The sequence below is a fragment of the Cynocephalus volans genome, chromosome 10 (assembly GCF_027409185.1).
Source record: "Cynocephalus volans isolate mCynVol1 chromosome 10, mCynVol1.pri, whole genome shotgun sequence".
NCBI lineage: Eukaryota > Metazoa > Chordata > Mammalia > Dermoptera > Cynocephalidae > Cynocephalus > Cynocephalus volans.
This window is the reverse complement of record NC_084469.1, coordinates 9,263,692-9,287,997: the sequence shown is the minus strand read 5'-3', so window position 1 is coordinate 9,287,997 and position 24,306 is coordinate 9,263,692. Positions and strand designations below refer to the sequence as shown.

The window sequence follows — 24,306 nt, the reverse complement described above, 5'->3', positions numbered from 1 at the left end:
CAAATGGGAAATAAATTAAGCAGAAAGTAAGTCCTAACGGGTTAGAAAGCTATGACTGGAAGCTTAAGGAGAACAAAATGATTAATAGAACTTTAAGGAATTTTTGTAGATGAACCTAAGCCAATCTGAACAATGGTCATGTTCATTTAGATAAATATTGGAAATCTTGAAAAATTAGTGGTATGTTGGGATTTTATATCTTCTCCACAATCTTGCTATTAAGTGGTACATTACAACAAAGCTATGCAAATCAACACTGATTAGCAAGCAGGTGTAAAGTTAGTCAGGACCTGTTTCTATAAGCTATAAGCTCAGCTCTCTGACCAAGTCACTTGACAAACACTTTGTTTGAAAACTTCTCTCTGAGATTTACTTAATGATATTTAGTTGGTGTATTAGTTGGCTAGGACTGCCATAACAAAATACCACAGACTGGCTGGCTTAAATAACAGCAAAATTTGTTTCACAGTATGGAAGCTGGAAGTCCGAGATCAAGGTATAGGCAGGTTTGGTTTCTCCTGAGGCCCTTCTCCTAGATTGCAAATGGCTGTCTTCTCTCTGTTTCTAACATGGCTTTTTGTCTTCATGGAATGAGAGATCTCTCTAGTGTCTCTTCCTCTTACAAGGACACCATTCCAATTAGATTAGGGCCACACCCTTATGACCTCATTTAACCTTCATTACCTCTTTGAAGGCCCTATTCCCAAATACAGTCACTTTGGGAGTTACAGCTCTAAAATATGAAGTTGGGGCTGGGAAGCACAACTTAGTTCATAACAGATGGGTCAAGAGATAAGCGTTTTCTAGCGGGGAGGAGAGCAAAGGGTGGTGTGACTAACACATCAGATCCTGAAGAATCTTGTGGACCATTGTAAGGACTATTTTTTTTCTTTTTTGAAATGAGATGGGAAGCTGTTGAAGGTTTTTAAGCAGTCAGTCACTATCTGATCCTACCCATGCTACTAAGTTGAGAATACAGGAAAACAGTAGCTAAGCAGAGACACTAGTCAGGAGACAATTGTAATAATCCAAGCAAGAGATGATGTCTTGGACCAAGGTGGATTTATGGAGGTGGTAAAAATTGGTCAGATTCTAGATTTATTTTGAAAGTAGAATGGACAGAATTTGCTGATAGTTTGGATATGCAGTGTGAAGGAAAGAGAAAAGCAAAAGGGTGGCTGCAAGATTTTTGCCTGAGTAAGAAAACTAGGGCTGGCTTGTTAAGCTCACTTGGTTAGAGCACAGTGTTATAACGTCAAGGTCAAGGGTTCGGATCCCCTTACCAGCCAGCTGGCAAAAGAGTAGCTTTGGGGGAAGACAGTTGCGTTTTGGCTTTGTAGACATGTTAGTGGTATCACATTTACATTGCTTTATGTTTTTTATTTTCAGCAATATATTCAGTATCCTTCCATTCAGTTCTAGGTACCATTTCATGTCAGTACATATAGATATACTGTATTTCTTTTAACAGATATTTTTAATTATTGTATTTTATTTGAAAAATACATGTGTGCCAGGCATTGTTCTATGTCCTTTACAAATATTAACTCACTTAAGAGTATATTATCAGAGTTGGTATTAGGATTATTATTTCTCATTTACAAACAATACCCCAAGGGGTTGGTTTACCCAAGTTGCATCACAAGAGAGTAGTAAAGCCACTGCATTATATTGTATCATATAACTGTTATAATTCACTTAACCAACCCCCCACCATAAGAAATTTGGTGGTGGCTCCAACTTGGTGGTGATTATATGTTGCATAGGGCGTATTATATCTTTGGACATTGGTGTGTGTCTGTAGGACAAATGAGAACAGTAATACTGCATCAAAGGATATACTTGTACATCTTGCTTATTTAATAGATGTCACCAATACGACCTTCGAAAAAGTAATTCTAGTTTATCCTTCCATGGAGCCCGTTTTTTTCCTTCTTTCTATAATTCTCCAATTTGGTAATGTTTCTGCTCATCTCCCTGTGAATTCTAAAGCAGCACAACATGTTTGTAATGGTTCCAAACAGCCTGTTTAAATCCTGTGCTTCAAGTTAAACTCATAACAGTTGTTGGAGAACATAACAAATAATGAAATTCAAGCCACGGAATGTGCCTGTGTGAATGCGTACTACGCATTGTGTTTGAACTGGGGTGGGGTGAGGCTGTACAAATATAAATTTATCAGATCACTAACTCCTCCCCAAAGGTAACCACTGTCCTGACTTCTAACCGTTAGGTTAGTTTTGTATGTCTTTGAACTTTATACTCTTTTGTTTCTGCTTCTTTCTCTCAACTTCATGTTTGTGTGGCAATAATTTATTCTCGTTGTACTAGTATAGTATTCCAATAAATGAATATATACTCTGCTGTTGATGTATAGTCGATTCTATACAGGTTTGGATGATTAAGGATAGTGCTTCTTTGAACATTGTTTTAAATGCCTTCAGGTAGACACATATATGTACTTCCTAGCAATGAGATTGTTTTGCCGTAGGGTTGGCAAACATTCAATTTCATTAAATCTTGCCAAATGGTCTTTAAATTGGGCGTACCAATTAATACTTCCACCAGCAGTATATGAAAGTTCCAGCTGTTTTACATCCTTACCAGCACTTGGTGTGCTGTGTTTTTCATTTTAGCCATTCTGATGGGTATGTAGTGGTGTTGCATTTTGGTTTTAATGTGCATCTCCCTGATGATTAATAGAGTTGGGTATGTATGTTGCTTGGCAGTTTGATGCCTTGTGTCAAATTATCTGTGACTGGGTTATTTCCCTAAGAATAGAGGAGTACTTCCCCAGCTCTTCCCACCCACCCACCCAAGTGAAATCTTAAAGAAAACACCAAAATATATAAAACAAATTAAAAGGGATATTTCTTGAGAGGCGGTGTAGCATGGTAATTAAGAACACAGATTCTAGAGGCAGATTGCTCCATTAAGAATCCTTGTCTTGCCAGTTTGCTACCTGTGTGACTTTGGGCAAGTTTGCCTCAGTTTTTTCATGAATGTATGAGGGTGCTTCAGAAAGTTCATGGAAAGATTAGTATTATCTTTTAATTCTATTTTTCCATGAACTTTTTTTTTTTTTTTTTCTTTTTCGTGACCGGCACTCAGCCAGTGAGTGCACCGGCCACTCCCATATAGGATCCGAACCCGCGGCCACTGGGAGCGTCGCTGCGCTCCCAGCGCCGCACCCTCCCGAGTGCGCCACAGGCTCGGCCCTTCCATGAACTTTTTGAAGTACCCTTGTAACAATAATACTTTCATCACAATATTAATATCAGGCTCAAATAAGTTTATATACAGTTCTTAGGATAGTACATGGTACATAATAAGCAGTGTATAATGTTAGCTGCTATTAGTGGTGGTTATGGTGATATAAGATTATTTTATGAATTCACATCAAGTTAGCTGATGAGAATAATGAGGCTCTACAATTGAACGGAAATTTTTTATTTTTTTATTTTTTTTGAAAGAGAGTTTTTTTTAATTTTTTAAATTTTATTTTGTCGATATACATTGTGGTTGATTATTGTTGCCCCTTACCAAAACCTCCCTCCCTCCTCCCTCCCCCCCAACAATGTCCTTTCTATTTGCTTGTCGTATCAACTTCAAGTAATTGTAGTTGTTATATCTTCTTCCCCCACCACCCGGTTTTTTTTTTTTTTTGTGTGTGTGTGTGTGTGTGTGTGTGTGTGTGTGTGTGTGAATTTATATATTAATTTTTAGCTCCCACCAATAAGTGAGAACATGTGGTATTTCTCTTTCTGTGCCTGACTCGTTTCACTTAATATAATTCTCTCAAGGTCCATCCATGTTGTTGCAAATGGCAGTATTTCATTCGTTTTTATACCTGAGTAGTATTCCATTGTGTAGATGTACCACATTTTCTGTATCCACTCATCCGATGATGGACATTTGGGCTGGTTCCAACTCTTGGCTATTGTAAAGAGTGCTGCAATGAACATTGGGGAACAGGTATACCTTCGACTTGATGATTTCCATTCCTCTGGGTATATTCCCAGCAGTGGGATAGCTGGGTCGTATGGTAGATCTATCTGCAATTGTTTGAGGAACCTCCATACCATTTTCCATAGAGGCTACACCATTTTGCAGTCCCATCAACAATGTATGAGAGTTCCTTTTTCTCTGCAACCTCACCAGCATTTATCGTTCAGAGTCTTTTGGATTTTAGCCATCCTAACTGGGGTTAGATGGTATCTCAATGTGGTTTTGATTTGCATTTCCCAGATGCTGAGTGATGTTGAGCATTTTTTCATATGTCTCTTGGCCATTTGTATATCTTCCTTAGAGAAATGCCTACTTAGCTCTTTTGCCCATTTTTTAATTGGGTTGCTTGTTTTCTTCTTGTAAAGTTGTTTGAGTTCCTTATATATTCTGGATATTAATCCTTTGTCAGATGTATATTTTGCAAATATTTTCTACCACTCTGTTGGTTGTCTTTTAACTCTGTTAATTGTTTCTTTTGCGGTGCAGAAGCTTTTTAGTTTGATATAATCCCATTTGTTTATTTTTCCTTTGGTTGCCCATGCTTTTGGGGTCATATTCATGAAGTCTGTGCCCAGTCCTATTTCCTGAAGTGTTACTCCTATGTTTTCTTTAAGAAGTTTTATTGTTTCAGGGTGTATATTTAAATCCTTAATCCATTTTGAGTTGATTTTAGTATATGGTGGGAGGTATGGGTCTAGTTTCATTCTCCTGCATATGGATATCCAGTTATCCCAGCACCATTTGCTAAAGAGGCAGTCCCTTCCCCAGTGAATAGGCTTGGTGCCTTTGTCAAAGATCAGATGGCAGTAAGTGTGTGGGTTGATTTCTGGATTCTCTATTCTATTCCATTGGTCAGTGTGTCTGTTTTTATGCCAGTACCATACTGTTTTGGTTATTATAGCTTTGTAGTATAGCTTAAAGTCAGGAAGTGTTATGCCTCCAGCTTTATTTTTTTTGCTCAGTGTTGCTTTGGCTACGCATGGTCTTTTATTATTCCATGTAAATGTCTGGATAGTTCTTTCCATTTCTGAGAAAAATGTCTTTGGAATTTTGATGGGGATTGCATTGAATTTGTATATCACTTTGGGTAGTATGGACATTTTCACTATGTTGATTCTTCCAATCCAAGAGCATGGGATATCTTTCCATCTTCTTGTATCCTCTCTAATTTCTCTCAGCAGTGGTTTGTAGTTCTCATTATAGAGATTTTTCACATCCTTGGTTAACTCAATTCCTAAGTATTTTATTTTTTTTGGTGGCTATTGTATATGGGCAGGCTTTCTTGATTTCTCGTTCTGCATGTTCACTATTGGAGAAAAGAAATGCTACTGATTTTTGTGTGTTGATTTTGTATCCTGCTACTGTGCTGAAATCATTTATCAATTCCAAGAGTTTTTTTGTAGAGGTTTTAGGCTGTTCGATATATAGGATCATGTCATCTGCAAACAGGGACAGTTTGACTTCATCTTTTCCAGTCTGATGCCCTTTATTTCCTTCTCTTCTCTGATTGCTCTGGCTAGTACTTCCAACACTGTGTTGAATAGGAGTGGTGAGAGTGGGCATCCTTGTCTAGTTCCTGTTCTTAAAGGAAAAGCTTTCAGCTTTTCCCCATTCAGGATGATATTGGCAGTGGATTTGTCATATATGGCTTTAATTATGTTGAGATACTTTCCCTCTATACCTAACTTATAGAGGGTCTTTGTCATGAATGAGTGCTGAATTTTATCAAATGCTTTTTCAGCATCTATAGAGATGATCATATGGTCCTTGTGTTTGATTTTATTAATATGGTGTATCACATTTATTGATTTGCGTATGTTGAACCAACCTTGCATCCCTGGGATGAATCCCACTTGATCGTGGTGAATAATTTTACGTATGTGTTGCTTTATTCTGTTTGCTAGTATTTTAGTGAGGATTTTTGCATCTATATTCATCAAGGATATCGGCCTGTAGTTTTCTTTTTTGGTTATATCTTTACCTGGTTTTGGTATCAGGATGATGTTTGCTTCATAGAATGAGTTTGGAAGATTTGCGTCCATTTCAATCTTTTGGAATAGTTTGTAAAGAATCGGTGTCAATTCCTCTTTGAATGTTTGGTAAAATTCTGCTGTGAATCCATCTGGTCCTGGGCTTTTCTTTGTTGGGAGCCTTCTGATAACAGCTTCAATCTCCTTTATTGTTATTGGTCTGTTCAAATTTTCTACGTCTTCACGGTTCAGTTTTGGGAGCTTGTGTGTGTCCAGAAATTTATCCATTTCCTCCAGATTTTCAAATTTGTTGGCGTATAGTTGTTTATAGTAGTCTCAAATGATTCCTTGTATTTCAGATGAATCAGTTGTAATATCGCCTTTTTCATTTCTAATTTTTGTTATTTGAATCTTCTCTCTTCTTTTTTTTTGTTAGCCATGCTAATAGTTTGTCAATTTTATTTATCTTTTCAAAAAAACAACTTTTTGATTCATTGATCTTTTGTATTGTTTTTTGGGTTTCAATTTCATTAAGTTCTGCTCTGATCTTAATGATTTCTTTCCGTCTGCTAACTTTAGGTTTGGATTGTTCTTGTTTTTCTAGTTCTTTAAGGTGAAGTGTTAGGTTGTTCACTTGCCATCTTTCCATTCTTCTGAGGTGAGCATTTAATGTAATAAATTTGCCCCTTAATACTGCTTTTGCAGTATTCCACAGGTTTTGGTATGATGTATCATTATTTTCATTGGTTTCAATAAATTTTTTGATTTCCTGCTTGATTTCTTCTTGGACCCATATGTCATTAAGTAGAATGCTGTTTAATTTCCATGTGTTTGTATAGTTTCCAGAGTTTCGTTTGTTATTAATTTCTAGTTTTAATCCATTGTGGCCTGAGAAAATACATGGGATAATTCCAATTTTTTTGAATTTATTGAGACTTGATTTGTGACCTAATATGTGATCTATCCTGGAGAATGATCCATGTGCTGATGAGAAGAATGAATATTCTGAGGTTGTTGGATGGAATGTTCTGTAGATATCTGCCAATTCCAATTGGTCTAGAGTCTTGTTTAGATCTTGTGTTTCTCTACTGATTCTTTGCCTAGATGATCTGTCTAATATTGACAGTGGGGTGTTCAGGTCCCCTGCTATTATGGTATTAGTGTCTATTTCCTTCTTTAGGTCTAATAGAGTTTGTTTTATAAATCTGGCTGCTCCAACATTGGGTGCGTACATATTTATGATTGTTATGTCTTCTTGATGGATCGGTCCTTTTATCATTAAGTAGTGTCCCTCATTGTCTCTTTTTATGGTTTTTAGTTTAAAGTCTATTTTGTCAGATATAAGAATAGCTACTCCAGCTCGTTTTTCTTTTCTGTTTGCATGGTAAATCTTTTTCCATCCTTTCACTCTTAGTCTGTGTGAATCTTTATGGGTGAGGTGGGTCTTTTGTAGGCAGCATAAGTTGGGTCCTCCTTTTTAATCCAGTCAGCCAGTCTGTGTCTTTTGATTGGGGAATTTAAGCCTTTTACATTAAGAGTTGTTATTGAAAGGTGTTGATTTATTCCTAGCATTTTATTGGTTGTTTGGTTGTCTTAGGTGTCTTTTGTTCCTTGCTTTCTGATTTACTGTTTGGTTTCTGTGTTTGTTGGTTCCTTAGGTTGTAGATAGCCTTTTTGTTTGTTTGTTTTCTCTTCATGAATGCCATTTTTATTATACTAGTGGGTTTTGATTTTTCTTGGGTTTTTATGGCAGTGGTAGTTATTTTTCAGGAACCAAACCCAGTACTCCCTTGAGGATTTCTTGTTAGGGTGGTCATGTGGTAGTGAACTCTCGCAGTTTTTGTTTGTCTGAGAAATATACTATTTGCCCTTCATTTCAGAACGATAGCCTTGCAGGGTAGAGTATTCTTGGCTGGCAATCTTTGTCTTTTAGTGTTTTGAATATATCATCCCATTCCTTTCTAGCTTTTAGGGTTTGTGATGAAAAGTCTGATGTTGGTCTGATTGGGGCTCCCTTAGGTGATTTGACGCTTCTCTCTTGCAGCTTTTAAGATTCTCTCTTTGTCTCTGAGTTTTGCCAATTTGAATATAACATGTCTTGGAGAAGGCCTTTTTGGGTTGAACGGAAATTTGAAATTAAGCGTTATGGGTGATAGTCGGATTTTATTTTAGCCTCAGCACCCAATTTTTTGTTTTGGTTGCATGTTATCCAGAAAATATTGATTCACAAAGATGAGCAATTGAAAACATATATGTTTTGGTAGTCTCAGTATTCCATTAAGCTTTTAGTAAGTATGACAAGAAGTAGTAGAAAATGTTTATTTTTAAATTGTTGTTAAATATCTATAGTTTTCTTCGATTTCTTTTTTTTTAAAATAAAAATAGAAGAAGCACCAAAAATCATGATGATTTCGACATCTATTGTGTTATCACAACACATCTGCATTGCAGGTTTGTTTGTTATCACTTTCAGTCACAGGATAAGATGAGCAGCAGATGTTCTCCACCCTTGCCTGACATGATAAACTGTGCTCCATGGGTCCTATAGGGTGTGTTTTACTCACTGGTGCAAATTTAATGAGCCAACAGCATATAGGCTTGAATTAGAAAGTAATCAAACAAAAAGCTACAGTTTTCCTGTTAATGACATATTTTCAAGATATTCAAACAAATTGTGGGAGGTGAAGGTACACAAACCAAAATACTTTTACTGGGCAGTACAAGTTATGCTTTGTTTGGTGTCTGATGTATTAACACTAGGAGTATAAAACAGTCATGTATGTGCTGTTGCGGTATTAGTTCATGATGGTTACTTCTACAGCTATTTGCCACAGTCCAAGGCTGTGGATTACAAACAGCCTTGCATGTTTGCAGCTAGCGGCCCTTATACCAAGAGAACATTTCCAGCTATTATACTAAGGCTTTCAAACATGCTTAAATTAGTATCTTGACAAGCTCCTCTACCACCAGCTTTATTTCTCTCCACCAAACTGTCTCCCACTGCTCTGTAGCCGGTAAGGATGCCTCTAGGCTGACCATCTCCCCTTTGCCTCATAGCTAGCACGGTTTTGTGTTCCCTTCACAATGTCTGCATTGCTCTATTACCATCTCTCTGAGTCCTGTCTTTTCTTTGTAGTCCTGGGTGGACTCCACCTCCACTCTGAGTCATTCCTGTTTGCTGTCAATCATTCTTTCCTCTGAAATCCTGTTCTGACATTTTGTATCTCAAGGTCTGACACTTTTTAAAAAAATATCATAAGGTTGTACTCTGTGAGCACTACCACAAATCAGTGCCACTCATAAAATCCATCAGCAGAGGGAGCTAAATAAAAGAAGATGAGTCCCTGAAATTGAGAAGACCTGAAGCAGCAAAAGTACTTATAAACAGTGACACTTTCACAACTGCCAGTACTGAAAGAGATTGAATAGTGATAAACATCAATGATTTGGGCCCTAATTCCAGGTTAAAACTTGTGTGAAGTGATTTGTAAGAAGTGTTTTTGAAAGAGATAATTCATTCCATATCATGTTAAAAACCTATATAAGGGGGATGACCTGGTAAACATATGCTCAGAGAACCAAGGTGATGTTTAGGGTTGTTTTTGTTTGTTCGTTTTTTCTCCTGTTTCCCCCCCTCTGAAAGTTTTAATTATTAAGGATGATGAAATGAGGTCACTGCTTTGTGAAGAATTTCATGTAGAGCACTGAGTCCTAAAGTTGCTAAGGATTATGGATAACCCATTCCAAGTTTTAAAGATGGACTTTTTCACATAAATTTCTTATGTTTTGTTTTGATTAAGTGTATGTATCTTAATTTCAGTTAGCAGACTTGAAGAAAGAGAAGCAGAACTGAAGAAGGAATATAATGCATTACATCAAAGACACACTGAGGTGGGTTTCTGGGTTGTTCTTACCATGCTAATATTGAGACTAATTAGTATGTCTTAATTTTTCTTTGAAAACCAGTTACAATAATTCTTCAGGATTATTTCCGGAAAACATTAAATTTCATGTGGCATTTATCTTCATTACCAAACATCAACTTTTCTTGTTTTTTAAGCTGGAATTCATGTGGTGAATTAGTATGCCACAGAATAATTTAATTATTTAAGACAATTCCAAAACTTGTCTTCTTGTCTGGCTAAGCAAAAACCTATGTGCACATAGTGAAAACTTTACATGATGCTAAGATGAGAGAATCGATTTGTTTTGTTACCAGTTTGGAAATGATGGATTGGTAAATTACTGGTAAGGATCTCTACATTTATAATCCAGTATTAAGGACTTCTTTGCATTAAGCTCAAAACAAATAACTTAAACACAAATTATGTATTAAATCCAAATGACTTTAAAACAGGTTTTCTGCATGAATTTTCATTATTTTAAATGAATAATTTCAGGACATAATTTCTTCAAAGCAAATTAGAAAATGTACTTGGATAGTTTTTTTAACCTTCTATTTATTATTCTCCACCAGCCTTTCATATGTTGTATTTGTTTCTATTTCCTTAACGTGAAAATTGTTTTTGTGTGAGGTTCACATACCCAAATAAACAGAATTTTCGTAGATTCATGTAATGTTCATTACATGAAAAAATAATTCCTCTCTCTTTCCCTTTTTAGTCCTCTCTCTCCCATGATACAAATGGTCCCTGTCTTTAGCTCCCATTTTTCTTTCAGTAGTTTTGTGTGATCTCTTATCTTGCCTCTCATACAGACCTATGTTGTTGCTTTTAAGGAACATAAACCCTCCACCGCACTCAGTTTCATTTGCTTTGGAATACATCGTTAACTCTTTTCTTGGGGATGGGTTAGAATTTCTTCCTGTTAGTCCTGACAGATAAGGTTTGATTATTACTATCTTAGCTTAGTAGCCACACCCGAAGCATGAAGTGTCACAGAATGGATATCCAGTGGTAGAGGGAAAAGATTAACCATGAAGGGCTGGAACCACAAAGGGTGCTAAGAAGACAGGAGCAGGTTATACAACAGCTTTTTCAGTCTGTAAAAAATATCCACATTTTAGTAAGATGAAATTTGGTGAATATTAATGCTGTTAAAAAACAATTGATTGTTGAAAGCCTATTGTTGATGCTCTTTACACCATTTATTTCAATGCCTGAACAATGCCCTGTGTATAGTGCTTGTCAATGCTGAAAATTATATTTTGGGAGAATATATTTATATGTCATAAGCAATTGATAGTGATGAATAGTGAATAATGCTTTTGTTTTTTCAGTGAGGTTCTAACCTTTGTAATAATTAAGGATTATTAAATTATGGCGTTAAATTGAAGTATGTATAAAATGTATGCATTCTTGAAAAATCAATTGTAAAGTGAAATTTCATATTTTTCCCGTATATTTATTTAATAAAAGCAAAGATACGTTCCTAAAGAAAACAACTTGACATTAACTCCAAATGAAAAGATATAATAATTTTTTTTGTCTATTTTTATTCCTTTAGGGAAGGACAGTCCAGGAAGAGAAAAAGATCTCAGGAAAATGTTAATTACCAAGTCAGAGAGCTGGGCCTGTCCAGTAACCAAGGCAGATTTCCCATGCAGCACGACAGCTCTTTTCATAGCATCCCCTCCCTCAGTCACAGGCAGCTTCTATCCTCTGCCTTGATAGGCTCCCCCCCCTTTTTTTTTTTAGCCTCAAGGCAGGTTTATGTAACACTGATATGGCTGCTTCAAAATGTAGGTCTGTTCTCTAGCCCACAATTTTCTGTGTTTATACATCTGTTTTAGAGATGCCACTCAGTTAGAAATTATAAATAGCTATCTAACCCTAAAAAACTAAGTGCCCTTTAGAGGTAAACTCTGGAAACCTTCAGGGAAAGGAAGTAGGAGGGTTTTAACCTTAACTTTTTTACTATTACTTCCAAAGAAGGTAACATCTTTTACAGGCACGAAATAGTTGTTTAAATAGAACTTTTATCAAACGCTGCTGCTTAAGGGAAACCTACTCTGGCTCTTTTTTTAATGTGAATAACTCTAATCAAATCCAGAATTTTGTACATATTACTGAATTTGCTTAACAGAAGACATTTTAAAGAGGGCACTGAGGAAATATAAAGGTAAAGTAATTATGAAGCACTTGGGCCACATGTGTATAACCTCTTACACTAATCACCAAAAATGTGAACCCTTTGCAATCCTGGGAGGGTCTCACATCATGCAGGGTTCAAATGCATTCTGATTTCATCCTCTGACCACCCCTATCATCCATTCCATTTTACAGATTGAAGTTTAGAAAAAGACTGTGAGGTGATTTTTCCCAAATCCCATGCTAGTTAGTGACTAGATTTTAAGCCAGGTCTGTCTGATTCTATTGCCTGAACTTTCATTAACACTTTTAGTCTCATGTGCACTAGACATTTTTCTGTGTTTCTTTGCTTATGGCATCTCAACTACTTTTATATTAATGGCTTTGCAGATACAGGTGTGTGATTTGGGGGCTCCATATGGAAAGATTCAAGGCCAACATGATTAAAGGGATCCATGCCACTTGTCTTCAGAACTTCACCATGCCTTGCTTTTCGGATTTAGCAAATGTTGACTGGCAGTCAGCCTGTGCTGTGAAGATATCTTTTGGGAGGGGAATTGGGGCCTTTCCCAAACCCGGATTTTCTAAACAGTGTGCTGGGGATCCTTCTTGATGCCTCCAACTGTTTGTTGCTGAATTGACTTCTGAATATGTGTGAATTAATATGCATACCTAAGAAAATTGAGAATTGCAGTTCTGAGACCAGGAGGGATGGGACTGATGGACCCAACAGTAAATTATCTACAGCATGCCCTATTTTATTCTTTTACCTCCCTTTTCTATCTGGCTACACTGGTTCTGCCCTCCACTCACTTTTTTTTTTTTTTTAAACCAGCACTGTGAAGTCCTATTAATAAAATTAAATTTTTTAAATTGTCCATTTTAACAATTTTATTACTTATTTATTTGATGGCTGGCTGGTATGGGGACCCAAATCCATGACCCCGGTGTTACAAGGCTGTGTTCTAACCAACTGAGCTAACTAGCCAACCCCTAAAATTTAAATTTTTATGTACAATTTATTTTTTCTACTTTTGTCCATGTATAGAATATATTGCATATTATTTTATTTCAGATGTCAAGAAATGCTTTAGGGTGTGGGGTTTTCTTGTGGGTGTGAGGAAGAAAGGACAATGAACTCATTGCCTGCTGAGAGAATTAACTAAAAGGGCAGATACATCATGAGTCCTATAATTCTCAGATGATTGAATCAGACCATCCTGAATTCTGGCCTCAAAGCTAATGACAGAGAACAGTTAATCATTAACTAGCTGATCAATTTGGGCAAGTTATCTCAATCCTTGTAAGCTGGAGTTTATCTATAAAATCACGATTTTGTGAGAATTAAATGAAAAAATGACTGTAAATGCACTGGCTGACATGTAGTTGATGCTCAATAAATGACAGCTGCCATTCTGTTGTAATTTTCTCCCATTAAGTGCTGGTATAGCTGGGTTAGAACCAATTTCATTATATGGACCATTTTGGAATGTCAGGATACTATATCTGTAGTTACTTGAGATCCGTTATATGAAGGAGGTTTAGAATTAAGTTTAATAATTTAAGACAATAGAGAATCAATCTATAGAATAGGCTCTTTTGGGGAGAAATGATTCTATCTTTGCATTTTGTTTCTAATTCTTTTTCCATACTGAGTAAATGGATTATTATTAAAGCAATCTGAGGGAAATTTCTGTTTTCTTCATCTGAATGTTTGAAGAAACTTAGATTCTTCCATTTGAACAAATCAATTCCATATGATTACTATCCAGTATATAAGAATTCTACTTAGGCTTTCTGAAACCTTTTGAAAATTTGAATTGACATCTAATAGGCCAACCAATCACTTTGTTACATTAGTCTCGGTTTAATTTTTTTTCTGAAAGTTCTTCCTGATACAAGAGGAAAATAGCTTCTTATTTCTGACTTGCTAACACAAAGACAAAAGCTATATTTCTGCAAAATTGTTCTTTAAATGGTGGTACAGAGGAAAATCTATAAATTTAAAATAAAAAGTATGTTAATTTAAAATTTAAAAAAATGCTTTCACGTATCATATCCATGTGATTCTATGTTCTTTTTTTTTTTTTTAGGAAAATCTCTTCCCTTAATCTATGTTCATTTTTTCTTTGCTGATAACATTTTTTGTTTGGCATAGTCTTAATTGGGTAACAGTCTCATTAATTTTTTCATTATATTTGGCTTGATAGAATTACATGTTTATTTTCATGCATTAGAGTTCAGCTTTTTGTTTGACTAAATAACACCTTAAAATTAACTTATATTTCTTAATTTTTGTACATGCAAGTAAAATTTTCACAGTAGAAGCAACGTTTTTGGAAGTAAATTTAAAACATGTGTTTAAAATCTTATTTCATTCAATAGTTATTTAATACACCACAGTACATATTTTGTTATGTTGAGATTGAAATCCTAAAAATAATACAGCTAAAGTTTAGTAACTCTTTTTCTTTCTTTCTTTCTTTCTTTTTTTTTTTTTAAAAAAAAGATGACTGGTAAGGGGATCGTAACCCTTGACTTGGTGTTGTCAGCACCATACTCTCCCAAGTGAGCCACGGGCCGACCCAAGTTTAGTAACTTTCAAAGCTATTCCATTCTACAATGTTAAGAATTCAGTTAATATTCTCAAGAAGTACATCTTTTCTTGCATCTTAATATTTACACCCTTTAAAATACTAACATACTATTTCTTGTTTTTTAAAATTAATTTTTTTCTTGGGCTGGCTGGTTAAGTCAGTTGGTTAGAGTGTGGTGCTGATAACATCAAGGTCTAGGTTCGAACCCTGTATGGGCCAGCCACAAAAAAAAGAAAGAAAGATTTCTTCTTATTCATATCACGTTAGTATAGGCTTTCTGACTTTATGATTGAAATTTGTTGCCATTTTACTTTTCTTAATTCCAGATTTTAGGTTCTTAAAAGTGAAACTGGATTATCAAGAATCAATTAGGACCTTAGAATTTCTTGACAGTTTATGAACTTTATATTCTTGAAGCTTTCATTTCCGTATTCTGCTTGTTTGTCATATGGTTCTAAGACTCAAAATCAAAGTGTTCTCATTTTTTTCACTTGCATTAATTTGCTGCCATTATTATTGATGATTATATTAAGTTATAATACCAGTAAATTAGCAGTTAAAGGAGAAAACATTTTAACATTTTTTTCAACTAAATCTGCAGAAATAAGAAATAAACATCTTGGGGGGCTGGCCAGTTAGCTCAATTGGTTAGAGCATGGGGCTGATAACATCAAGGTCCAGGATTGTCCAGGGTTCAACCCCTGTACTGGCCAGCCACCCCCCGCCCCCCTGAAAAAGAAGAAATAAACATCTTGGTATTTAATTAAACTACATTACTTAAATTGAAAGTGACCTTTAATCCTCTTTAAAATGGAAAAGATTAACATGTAAGGATATGGTTTCTATTCAAGTTTCACATTAGTTTCTTTGTTGTTTTCTATTTTAATGAGAGGATTTCTCAAGTGCAATCTGTTTTAACTAGTGGTCTCTTACACCTCCTACCCAATGTCTTTGTACTCATTTGTGTTATTTATGTCAATATTATTGCATTTAATAGCATCACATATTGTAAAAGAAGTTTTTTGCTATGGTATGCAAGATATTGGCTACTTTTATGGATACTGGCATCCTTAAATGTAATTATTTACATATTCCTTTGCCAGTAAAAGAAATTTCACTCCTTAATATTCTTTTACACAGAATTGGGTAGTTTGATAAATCAGAAAATTGTATAAAAATGTTTCTCATTATAACTTTTATTTTTATTCCATCCATTAGTCTTAAATTTTGTGTATTTTTTTCTCTCTTTAAAATAGATGATCCATAATTATATGGAACACTTAGAAAGAACAAAACTTCATCAGCTCTCAGGAAATGATCAACTAGAATCCACAGCTCATAGTAGAATTAGGTAAGCTTTGTTGTACATTTTGCCTTGAGAAAAAGTGAAATGAATAATCTGTTTGTTTCTGTTTTTCTCTGTTCTTTAATCCTGGAACAATAGTTAGGCTGATTCAAAAGCTCTCCACTGTGGTAGGAATGCTGTAGGAGAGAATAGCATAGAAAAATAGAAACAACCTTCACTATTAGAAAGATAAATTATGAGCCATGCCATATAAGCAGCATATCGAGGTATTTTCATTGTTATCTGATACTTAATGGAGATTATACTAGCTTTAAAATTTTCTAATATGTGGGAATGCTGAAAATTTTTCATCTCTCCTGTGTAATTGGTTTAAAGTCCTTTTTGTTACAGAGAGTCATGGTTGAAAGGGTTAGCTAGCCATCTGTTTGATGTAGGAGTGTGAATAAATTATGTAGATCTCTGGGCATCGTAGCCAATGAGCTAAGCCAGGACTCTTAGTGGAGGGGAAAATAGTTAATAGGCTGGCCGTTGCTCTGGGTTGCTGCATAAATGCTAGGAACAGCAGCTCTATGGTTATGAGGTGGGGAGAACGGAGTGACGTCATCGCTTGGGAGCTGCTGCAGGACGGAGTGGAAAGCTGCTGCTGATGGCATTGTTTTTGTGGCAGCAGCTGAATGACAGATCCTCACTACAAAGATACCCCTTTGGCCCCCGTGTAGGCCTCCTGGTTCGGGTGTTTCACCATGCCAGCACAGCGCCATGAGTCCTGGATGCATGCTGCTGTTTGTGTTTGGCTTTGTTGGCGGGGCGGTGGTCATTAACTCTGCTATCTTAGTATCTCTCTCTGTTTTGCTGCTTGTGCACTTTTCTATTTCTACCGGTGTGCCAGCTCTGACGCAGAACCTGCCAAGGATACTCAGGTACTCCAGTCTCTCTTGGAAGCCCCTCCTTAGCTGGTTTTTAAAAAAATTTTTAGGTCCACAGGTCTGCTTTGTAACCATTTCTGTTGCAGATTGAAACAATGGAAAATGGCCTGAAGCTAGGATTTCTATTTTTATTTAGAGTAATTTATGGGCCATCACTTAGGAATATAGCTTTGTGTTTGGAAACTATGAACCAAAGAAAAGGATTTTTGTATTGTACTTATAAACAAGTAGAAGGTCAGTGTGGTCTTGTTTTAAGCAGAATGTTCAAAGAGTAAAGGGAGAGCAGGAGTAGAGCACTGGGTCCAAGTTTATACAACCTCTGCAGTTAGCTTCTGAGCCTTTAGGGGCAAATTTATGCTGGGACTTGCATTTGAATAGACACAGACCATAGGTTTATTTTGTTCCAATTATCCTTTGACTGATGGAGGTTCAGGTATCATTTTTGTGATTTTTGATAAGAGCTCATGAGAACTGACAATTTAAATATTTTCCTCCTAAAACAAAATATATTTTAAAGTTGTAGGATTTAAACTTTTTAGGGCAAGGAATTTGGTTTTTCCCTATTATTTACACATCAAAGTTGTGAAAGCTTTACAAAGCCTATTCACTATTGTGTTGTCAGATGTGGCCCTTTCTTTTCTTTGCAGTCCTAGATGACAAATACCCATGTCTGCGTTGGGGGTAGTCATTAATTTCTGTAGCTGTACTGCTGCTCACTCTGCTTAAGAGCCTGTAAGAGCCATCTTCTACATCTCAGAGGTTTAAGGTTTTGATTCCTTTTGTTTTCTAACTCATCAAACTAAAAGTGTCTGATTTGTTCAGATTTCTGCTTTGTGTGTGGTTTTAAGTGAAGGTTCCTAGTTCCTATTTATTATTTAAACATGTACAAAAATAATTGAAGTCCTAATTGTGGATTTAGATAAATTAAGAAGAGTTAAAGTAGTAAATTCCCTCAATGTGTTCCTTTTTATTCATAGGTTAGTTCATGTTTAGTATTAGTTTAAGGCCCCCAAATTAGATTTCATCTGTGGTCTAAAACTACACTTGGCCATTTATTTTCTTTCTTGATTTTAAAAGTTGGGAACACTCTTATTACTTGTATATATTTTAGTAAATAAAAGATTTATATATGTGTATATGTTTATTTAGGCCTTGAGGAAATTGAAAACACCCAAACTGAAGAATTCATAGAATACTAAAATAAGACTAATGTTACCAGGCTCCCTGGGTCCAAATGCTCTGCCATCTGTGAGTTGTAGGACCTTTGCAAGTTGCTTAAGCTCTCTGTGCTTGAGTTTCCGCCTCTGAAGGTGCTTACCCCATTGAGTGAATTTAAAGGTTATTATTTTGTGTTTAATTATAGTTGCAAGATATTTAGTAAATTGTACAAGTAAATAATTTGTATAGTCACTTATATGTACCCCATTTTTAGCAGAATTGTTTTGGCTCTAGCTGTTTTATTGGTAGAAAACCTGATGATTAAATTTTAAAAGTGCCTTGACATAAAAGTTGCTGTTGATCTGACTGAATAAAGATATCAGCGTCTTCAATATTAAGGTTAAATTGTCGAAAAGTAGGTAGTTCCAACTAGGAAGTTCCAAGTAAAGCACATGGTCCTTAGAGTTGAATAGACCTGGCTTTGAATCTCAACTTTGCCAATTACTAGTGCTTTAAAGTCTCTGAGCATCACTGTTCCTACTCTGAAAATGGGTGGGGTGGGGGAGTCCTTAATTCCTTATAAGAATTAAAAGAGATAATGTAAATAAATCATCTAGTAAAGTACTTGCCACATAGTGGGTATTCAACAGATGTAGTCTTTTTTTATTGACCTTTATATACTAGTATAGATCTGACTAATTAGTTGTATTAAATGTGAATATAGCCAAAAAGCTGTTTCAAAATGTATTTGCAAAATTATTTATACAAGTAAGCTAATATTTAAATAATTAAGTCAAAAATGGGAATATGTAACTAAAGGAATTAAAATATATATATAACAAGGATTCTGATAGTTGATGATAGCTTGTTTCTAGATGGAAATTGCAGATATTTCAATCTGGGGGTTTAAATCTGCCACTTGATATTCTTCCATGTGTATCCCATTCTTTGGTTTCTTTTCTTCTGTGAGTTTTACTGAAGCATTTAATACATAGAGTACCAAACATACATATGAACACAGTGCAGGACTAATGTTTACTTTTCAAGGTTTCTTCAAAAGTAGGATCCTAATGAACTTGCTAGATTACATGTTTTTCTCCCTCCTCTGAACTCTTGTGTGATGTATTAGTAGAATAAGGAGAGGAGTATGTAGTAATATTATTTTTCCAGAATTGGAACAATGTAACCCAGAGCATCATTGACCTCTTGACACATAGGTGTCAGTCTCTGAAGAGAAGTCCACTCCCTATAAAGCAGTTTCTGAATGATTGACTAAAGCAAAATAAAGAGGTGGGATTTCTACTTGTATTTTGGATTGTACATTTAGTCAACTGAGGTAGGCAAGTTAAATTTGGATTCATAGAAGACTTTTTTCCCCAGTAGATTTAAGCTTTTTCAGTATTTGTTATGTATGAAAATGAATGTGTTGTCATTCATATTGGAGAATAATTCTGACTGGCTTGTATTTTGATTTCTGTTAGCATTGTGATGGATTCGTATGAAGCTTGTAAGTCCTGGTTGTCTCTGCATTTTAGGTTAGAGAGCTTTCCATTAGACTAAATTTGATTAAATTCCTGATCTTTTTATTTGTCATTAAAGGTATGTTGGAAAATAAATAAAAGTCAACTAGTAGGTCTTACACCCTTGGATTTTCAGTTCCCAAACTATGTTCCACCAAAGTTGGGGGATAAACACCAGATTGACAAATTTTTATTTTGTCAAGTATGGATATTTTGAAAATCCAGCCTCCAATCACTGTCACCATCATTTGATGAAAGAAAGGGTGTCTCAAGATCAAAAAAGTAGAAAAGGTGTAGTTTAAAATAAGGGTCAGTCATTCTGAAGAAGGAACACGTTCTATGTTATTTGCAAATGTTTACATGTACAATATGTACTATGTTATCCACTAAGGAAATAATAAAATAATGCCTCTTTTTGCTGTGCGCTTATGAAAACTTTGTTGCTGACCAGCATTTGGGAATAACTGGTATAAACAGAATAGCTGACTAGTTAGTTCAATTTTTGTCATTTGGTTGTTCTGGCAGCTCATAGGCACAAACTAAGATTTGGTATTAAAATCTCTAATTGTGCTGCCTTCCTGCATTTGAATTTTCTTCCCAAATCCAATAGGAAAATGTACTCCAAGTGTAAAGAAGTGATGAATAATTAACTCTGGTAGAGAAGAGTCCTGTTTTTTACATTTTTTTCCTCCACATAAAACTTTGGCAAAATGCAGTCTCTCGATTCTTTTGCTTCACCTAATCTTTAAGAAGGTATTCTGACAGTTTCACTAATCCATTTGGATTGTTAGGAATGGACAAGCACACACCCTTTGTGTTAGGGTGCATTTCAAAAGTTGCTTAAGTTTCTTGGTATAAAAATGAACTGACAGAATGACAGACTTATTTAGCAGAACTGAATATTTTCCCACTTTTATTTATAACTTCATTGTTTATATTCTAACTTACATTCTTCCCAGTAGAGGTATGAATTCCAGGAGGCACCAAACCTTTAGTGTCTCATTTCTTCTAGTAGCTACACTTCTGAGCTAATGACCCAAGATGACTTGTTAGTAGGTTTGTTTCTACCCTCTGAAAGCACTTTGATTTGGAATGTTCTGTGCATCAACAAAGGATGTGTTTCTTGTTGAAATTCTATTATTATTAAAATTGTAACTCTTGTTCATTGAAATTTCCCACAAAGCATTGGAAATTCAACAGTTTTTTACAGAATTTTTTGGCCTCCTTGTTTGGAAAAAACTAACAATGGATTACTCATATATACTGTGCTTGAACGGAATTCAGAGTGGTTCTGTAGAAAAAGAGAGCTTTCCTACTTTAGGAGGATAAAAAATCTTTCCAGTTCTTTTTACCATTTAATGAGTGGCCCTGATTTAGATAATATATTGATTTTCCTCTTGGCAGAAAAGGCATACCCTAAAGAGGCTTCAGTAAACATCCAGGGATTAGTGTGAGGATTTGGGAAGTCTAGATATATGGGTTGGGCTCACTTCAAAAAGAGGGGGTTGCAAGTCTCCATAGGGCTAACTTAAGTGTGATTAAAAACTCAGCAGCTCTTCTCCTGTGAAACCAGACCAGACCACTGACTGCTTCCTGGAAGGAATTCATCATTAATTTATAAGATTTCCTACACCATTTCTTACCAGTTTTCTTAGTTGATTTCTTGGAGGTAATTTAAATTTCCGAGACTCTGTCCTTTCTCTTTGGTAAGTCTACTTGTTCAGATGGGCAGACAATATTATTTAAGAATGATGATTTTAAAGCATTGACAGCCTGGGCTTATTGCTTATATTACTTATATTACAGACTTGTTATTACATGACAAATAAAAAGTAAAAATAAGTGAATGCTTAATTTTTTCTTCCCTCTCCAAATAGAAAAGAACGCCCTATATCATTAGGGATTTTCCCATTACCTGCTGGAGATGGATTGCTTACACCTGACACTCAGAAAGGAGGAGAGACCCCTGGATCAGAGCAATGGAAATTTCAGGAATTAAGTCAACCACGTTCTCATACCAGCCTGAAGGTGAGCTTTATTCTGCTGAAATTGCCAATTAGCATGTCATAAACCTTCCTGTCCAAATTGAAGTACTAGACAACCAAATCATAATAAAGTGTAATAGTTTGTATACAGTTCAGTTTGTGAAATTGGTGTCTTTTTTTAATTGGAAATGAACTCTTCCCAAGGAGTGTTCATTTTTTACTATTCTATTTCAAGTTGTATAGGAAAGCAAAGCAAAGCATTGTTTCATCTTGATTAGTATACTAATGAGAAAAATTAGTTCTGTTTGATTTAGGCTACATAATATGAATTTAGGGTGGTGGTGACTAGTGAACCTAATTAAGCTTTTTAGAAATGAAAATCACTGTTACCTGAAATTCTTGTTTCACTGTAGGAAGCTCCACAGTTTAATAGGGTTTCATTTAAAAACAAAACAAAACACTGTTCCTTCCTCAAAACCACTTCATAAAGCAATGTACAAAAGTGCACTATGTTTAGCTAAAAAGGCATGGTGTTAATCATTACAGACTATATTCTATATTCTTGACCAAGAACTTGTCATCAAATAAGTGATAATCAGTAGTATAGTGGAATTACACAAATAATTAACTTTTAAAAAATAGTCAAAGTGTGTTCTGTATCATATTAAATAGAATATTTATAAAGGCAATATTGATTATAAAAGAGCCTTTATTACACTATAAAATCTGCTGTATCATAAAACAAAAAGGCCACCTACAGTGAACAAAAGTGAATTGCTTGTATTTATCTCCTTTGCCTGCTCTATTTTTCTTCATAATACTTGTCATGGTCTAAGTAGGTAAAGATAGTTCTTATGGTACATCTAAAATAGTAAGTCATTTATTTGTTTACCTTGCTTGTTTTCTCAACTAAGAACAGAAATTCCATGGGGTTTATTTGTTGCTGTATTCCTAGCACTTAGACAGGTACCTAGCAGGGCCGGCCCGAGGCTCACTTGGGAGAGTGTGGTGCTCATAACACCAAGGCTGCGGGTTTGGATCCTATATAGGCATGGCTGGTTAGCTCACTGGCTGAGCGTGGTGCTGACAACACCAAGCTGTGGGTTAAGATCCCCTTACTGGTCATCTTTTTTGAAAAAAAGAGAAAGGTACCTAGCACATTCTAGGCACTCAGAACATGTTTGTTGAATGAGTTGTTTTAGATGTTAGAAAGAACCTTTTGGGATAATATAAATGGTCTTTTTCTAGCTGTAGAAAGTAGAGGCATTCAGAATCATTCTACTGATCTTTGAAATGTGCTCAAAATAGTAAGCAGTCATTAAATATTTGATAGCTTTTCTCCCACTGAAAAATATTTTTAACTATTTTTACCTCATCTTTTTTCCTTTCTTTACTCAATTTGTTAGAAGTTAATCATGCTCAATATTGGTCCACAGTGATGTCACTAAGAAACTCTCTCATTCTTTACTCCACTGGCTTTTTTAGCCTGCAAGTTTAATAGATCTTCGAAAACACCCATCTCTCAGTCGCCTACTTGCTGTGCCCACTTTCCCAAAACAGAGTAGGAGGGATACCTTTATTAATACATCAGAAATATGTACCATATGGTAGTTATATTTTAATTACTATCCAAAAGTGCACCTTAAGATTATTATAATTCTCTTGTTATTTAATACAGTGACATGCTGTGACAGAACCTTACCGGCAAGTTATAAACTGATTAACAGATTATTAATGTATACTTAGCATAGGAGTTTTATGTGTCCTCCCTAGAGATACTAAGGCAAATGCTTCCCAGACAGTTTCTAAAACAAAATCCTGCCTCTCTCTACTTGGTGTGGACATGGAGCCACTAAATGAGATAAAGGCTCAAAAGATATAAAGGAATAAGGTGGTACATTACAAAATGGCAAAAGTCCAGCTTGTAAAGTGTGTCTACCAATTAGAACATATTTTATTTTTCACCTAAGCCCTTTTAAAAAACCAGATGTCTTTCTCTAACTTTAGAAAGGCCTAGGAGTCAGGGGTTTAGAGTTTACTCCTGGACCACATCACAGACGTGTCACATATCCTTTCATTTTGGTTTCACTGTGTGACAGGAATTGGATCAGACTATCTCTAATTTAAAATATCCTACAACTCTTAACTCTTCTGAGAGCTTGGGGGATGATCTAGCTATGTTTAGGGCATGCTTTAACATTAATTTTACTAGCATAATTTTATCTTCTTTGTCACTATATTGAAAATTTCTCACTGTGAAAGACCTGTAGTCAATGAGATTATGAGTAATCCAGTGGATTTTCTAGTAATGATGCACCTAGAAAAGTGTACAAGTTCTTAAAAAAAGGTATTTGTACATATTATTTCTTGATTTATCACATTCTTGTGGAGATCAACAAACAAATAAATAATAGAATTCAAGTATTGTTAAGTGTTGTTAAGAAAGCAGGGTAAGCTAGAGAGTAATTAGTAGGGAAGCATGCTTATTTTAGGGTGATGAGGGAAGGCCTCTCTGAGAAGGTGACTTGCACCCTGACACGGGGATGCGCAGGTGAATGGAAAGGTCTGAGGAGGAGGTATTTGAGGAAGATGAGATAACAACAGTATCCTGAGGTGGGGAAACACTTCGGCATGTTTGAAGAATGGTCGTTTTCTCTTCATCCCCCTTCTCTCAGACTTTTAGTCCTACCTACTGCACCAACATGCCTATTGTCAAGGTTACCAAAAGCATTCATCTTTCCAAATCTAATGGAAAATTCTCAGTCCTCGCTTCACCTTTTAGCAGC

At 35.5% G+C, this 24,306-nt stretch overlaps 1 protein-coding gene across 6 annotated transcripts in view; it reads left to right on the top strand.

The window, feature by feature from the left end:
- Nucleotides 1-24,306, top strand: part of SPAG9 (sperm associated antigen 9) — a 130,404-nt gene that overhangs the window by 44,846 nt on the left and 61,252 nt on the right. For all 6 annotated transcript variants that reach the window (XM_063112694.1, XM_063112695.1, XM_063112693.1 and 3 more), the window contains 3 exons: nt 9,799-9,869; nt 15,882-15,976; nt 21,413-21,563. In XM_063112694.1, coding sequence (XP_062968764.1) covers nt 9,799-9,869; nt 15,882-15,976; nt 21,413-21,563 — 317 coding nt within the window. The remainder of the gene's footprint in view (nt 1-9,798; nt 9,870-15,881; nt 15,977-21,412; nt 21,564-24,306) is intronic.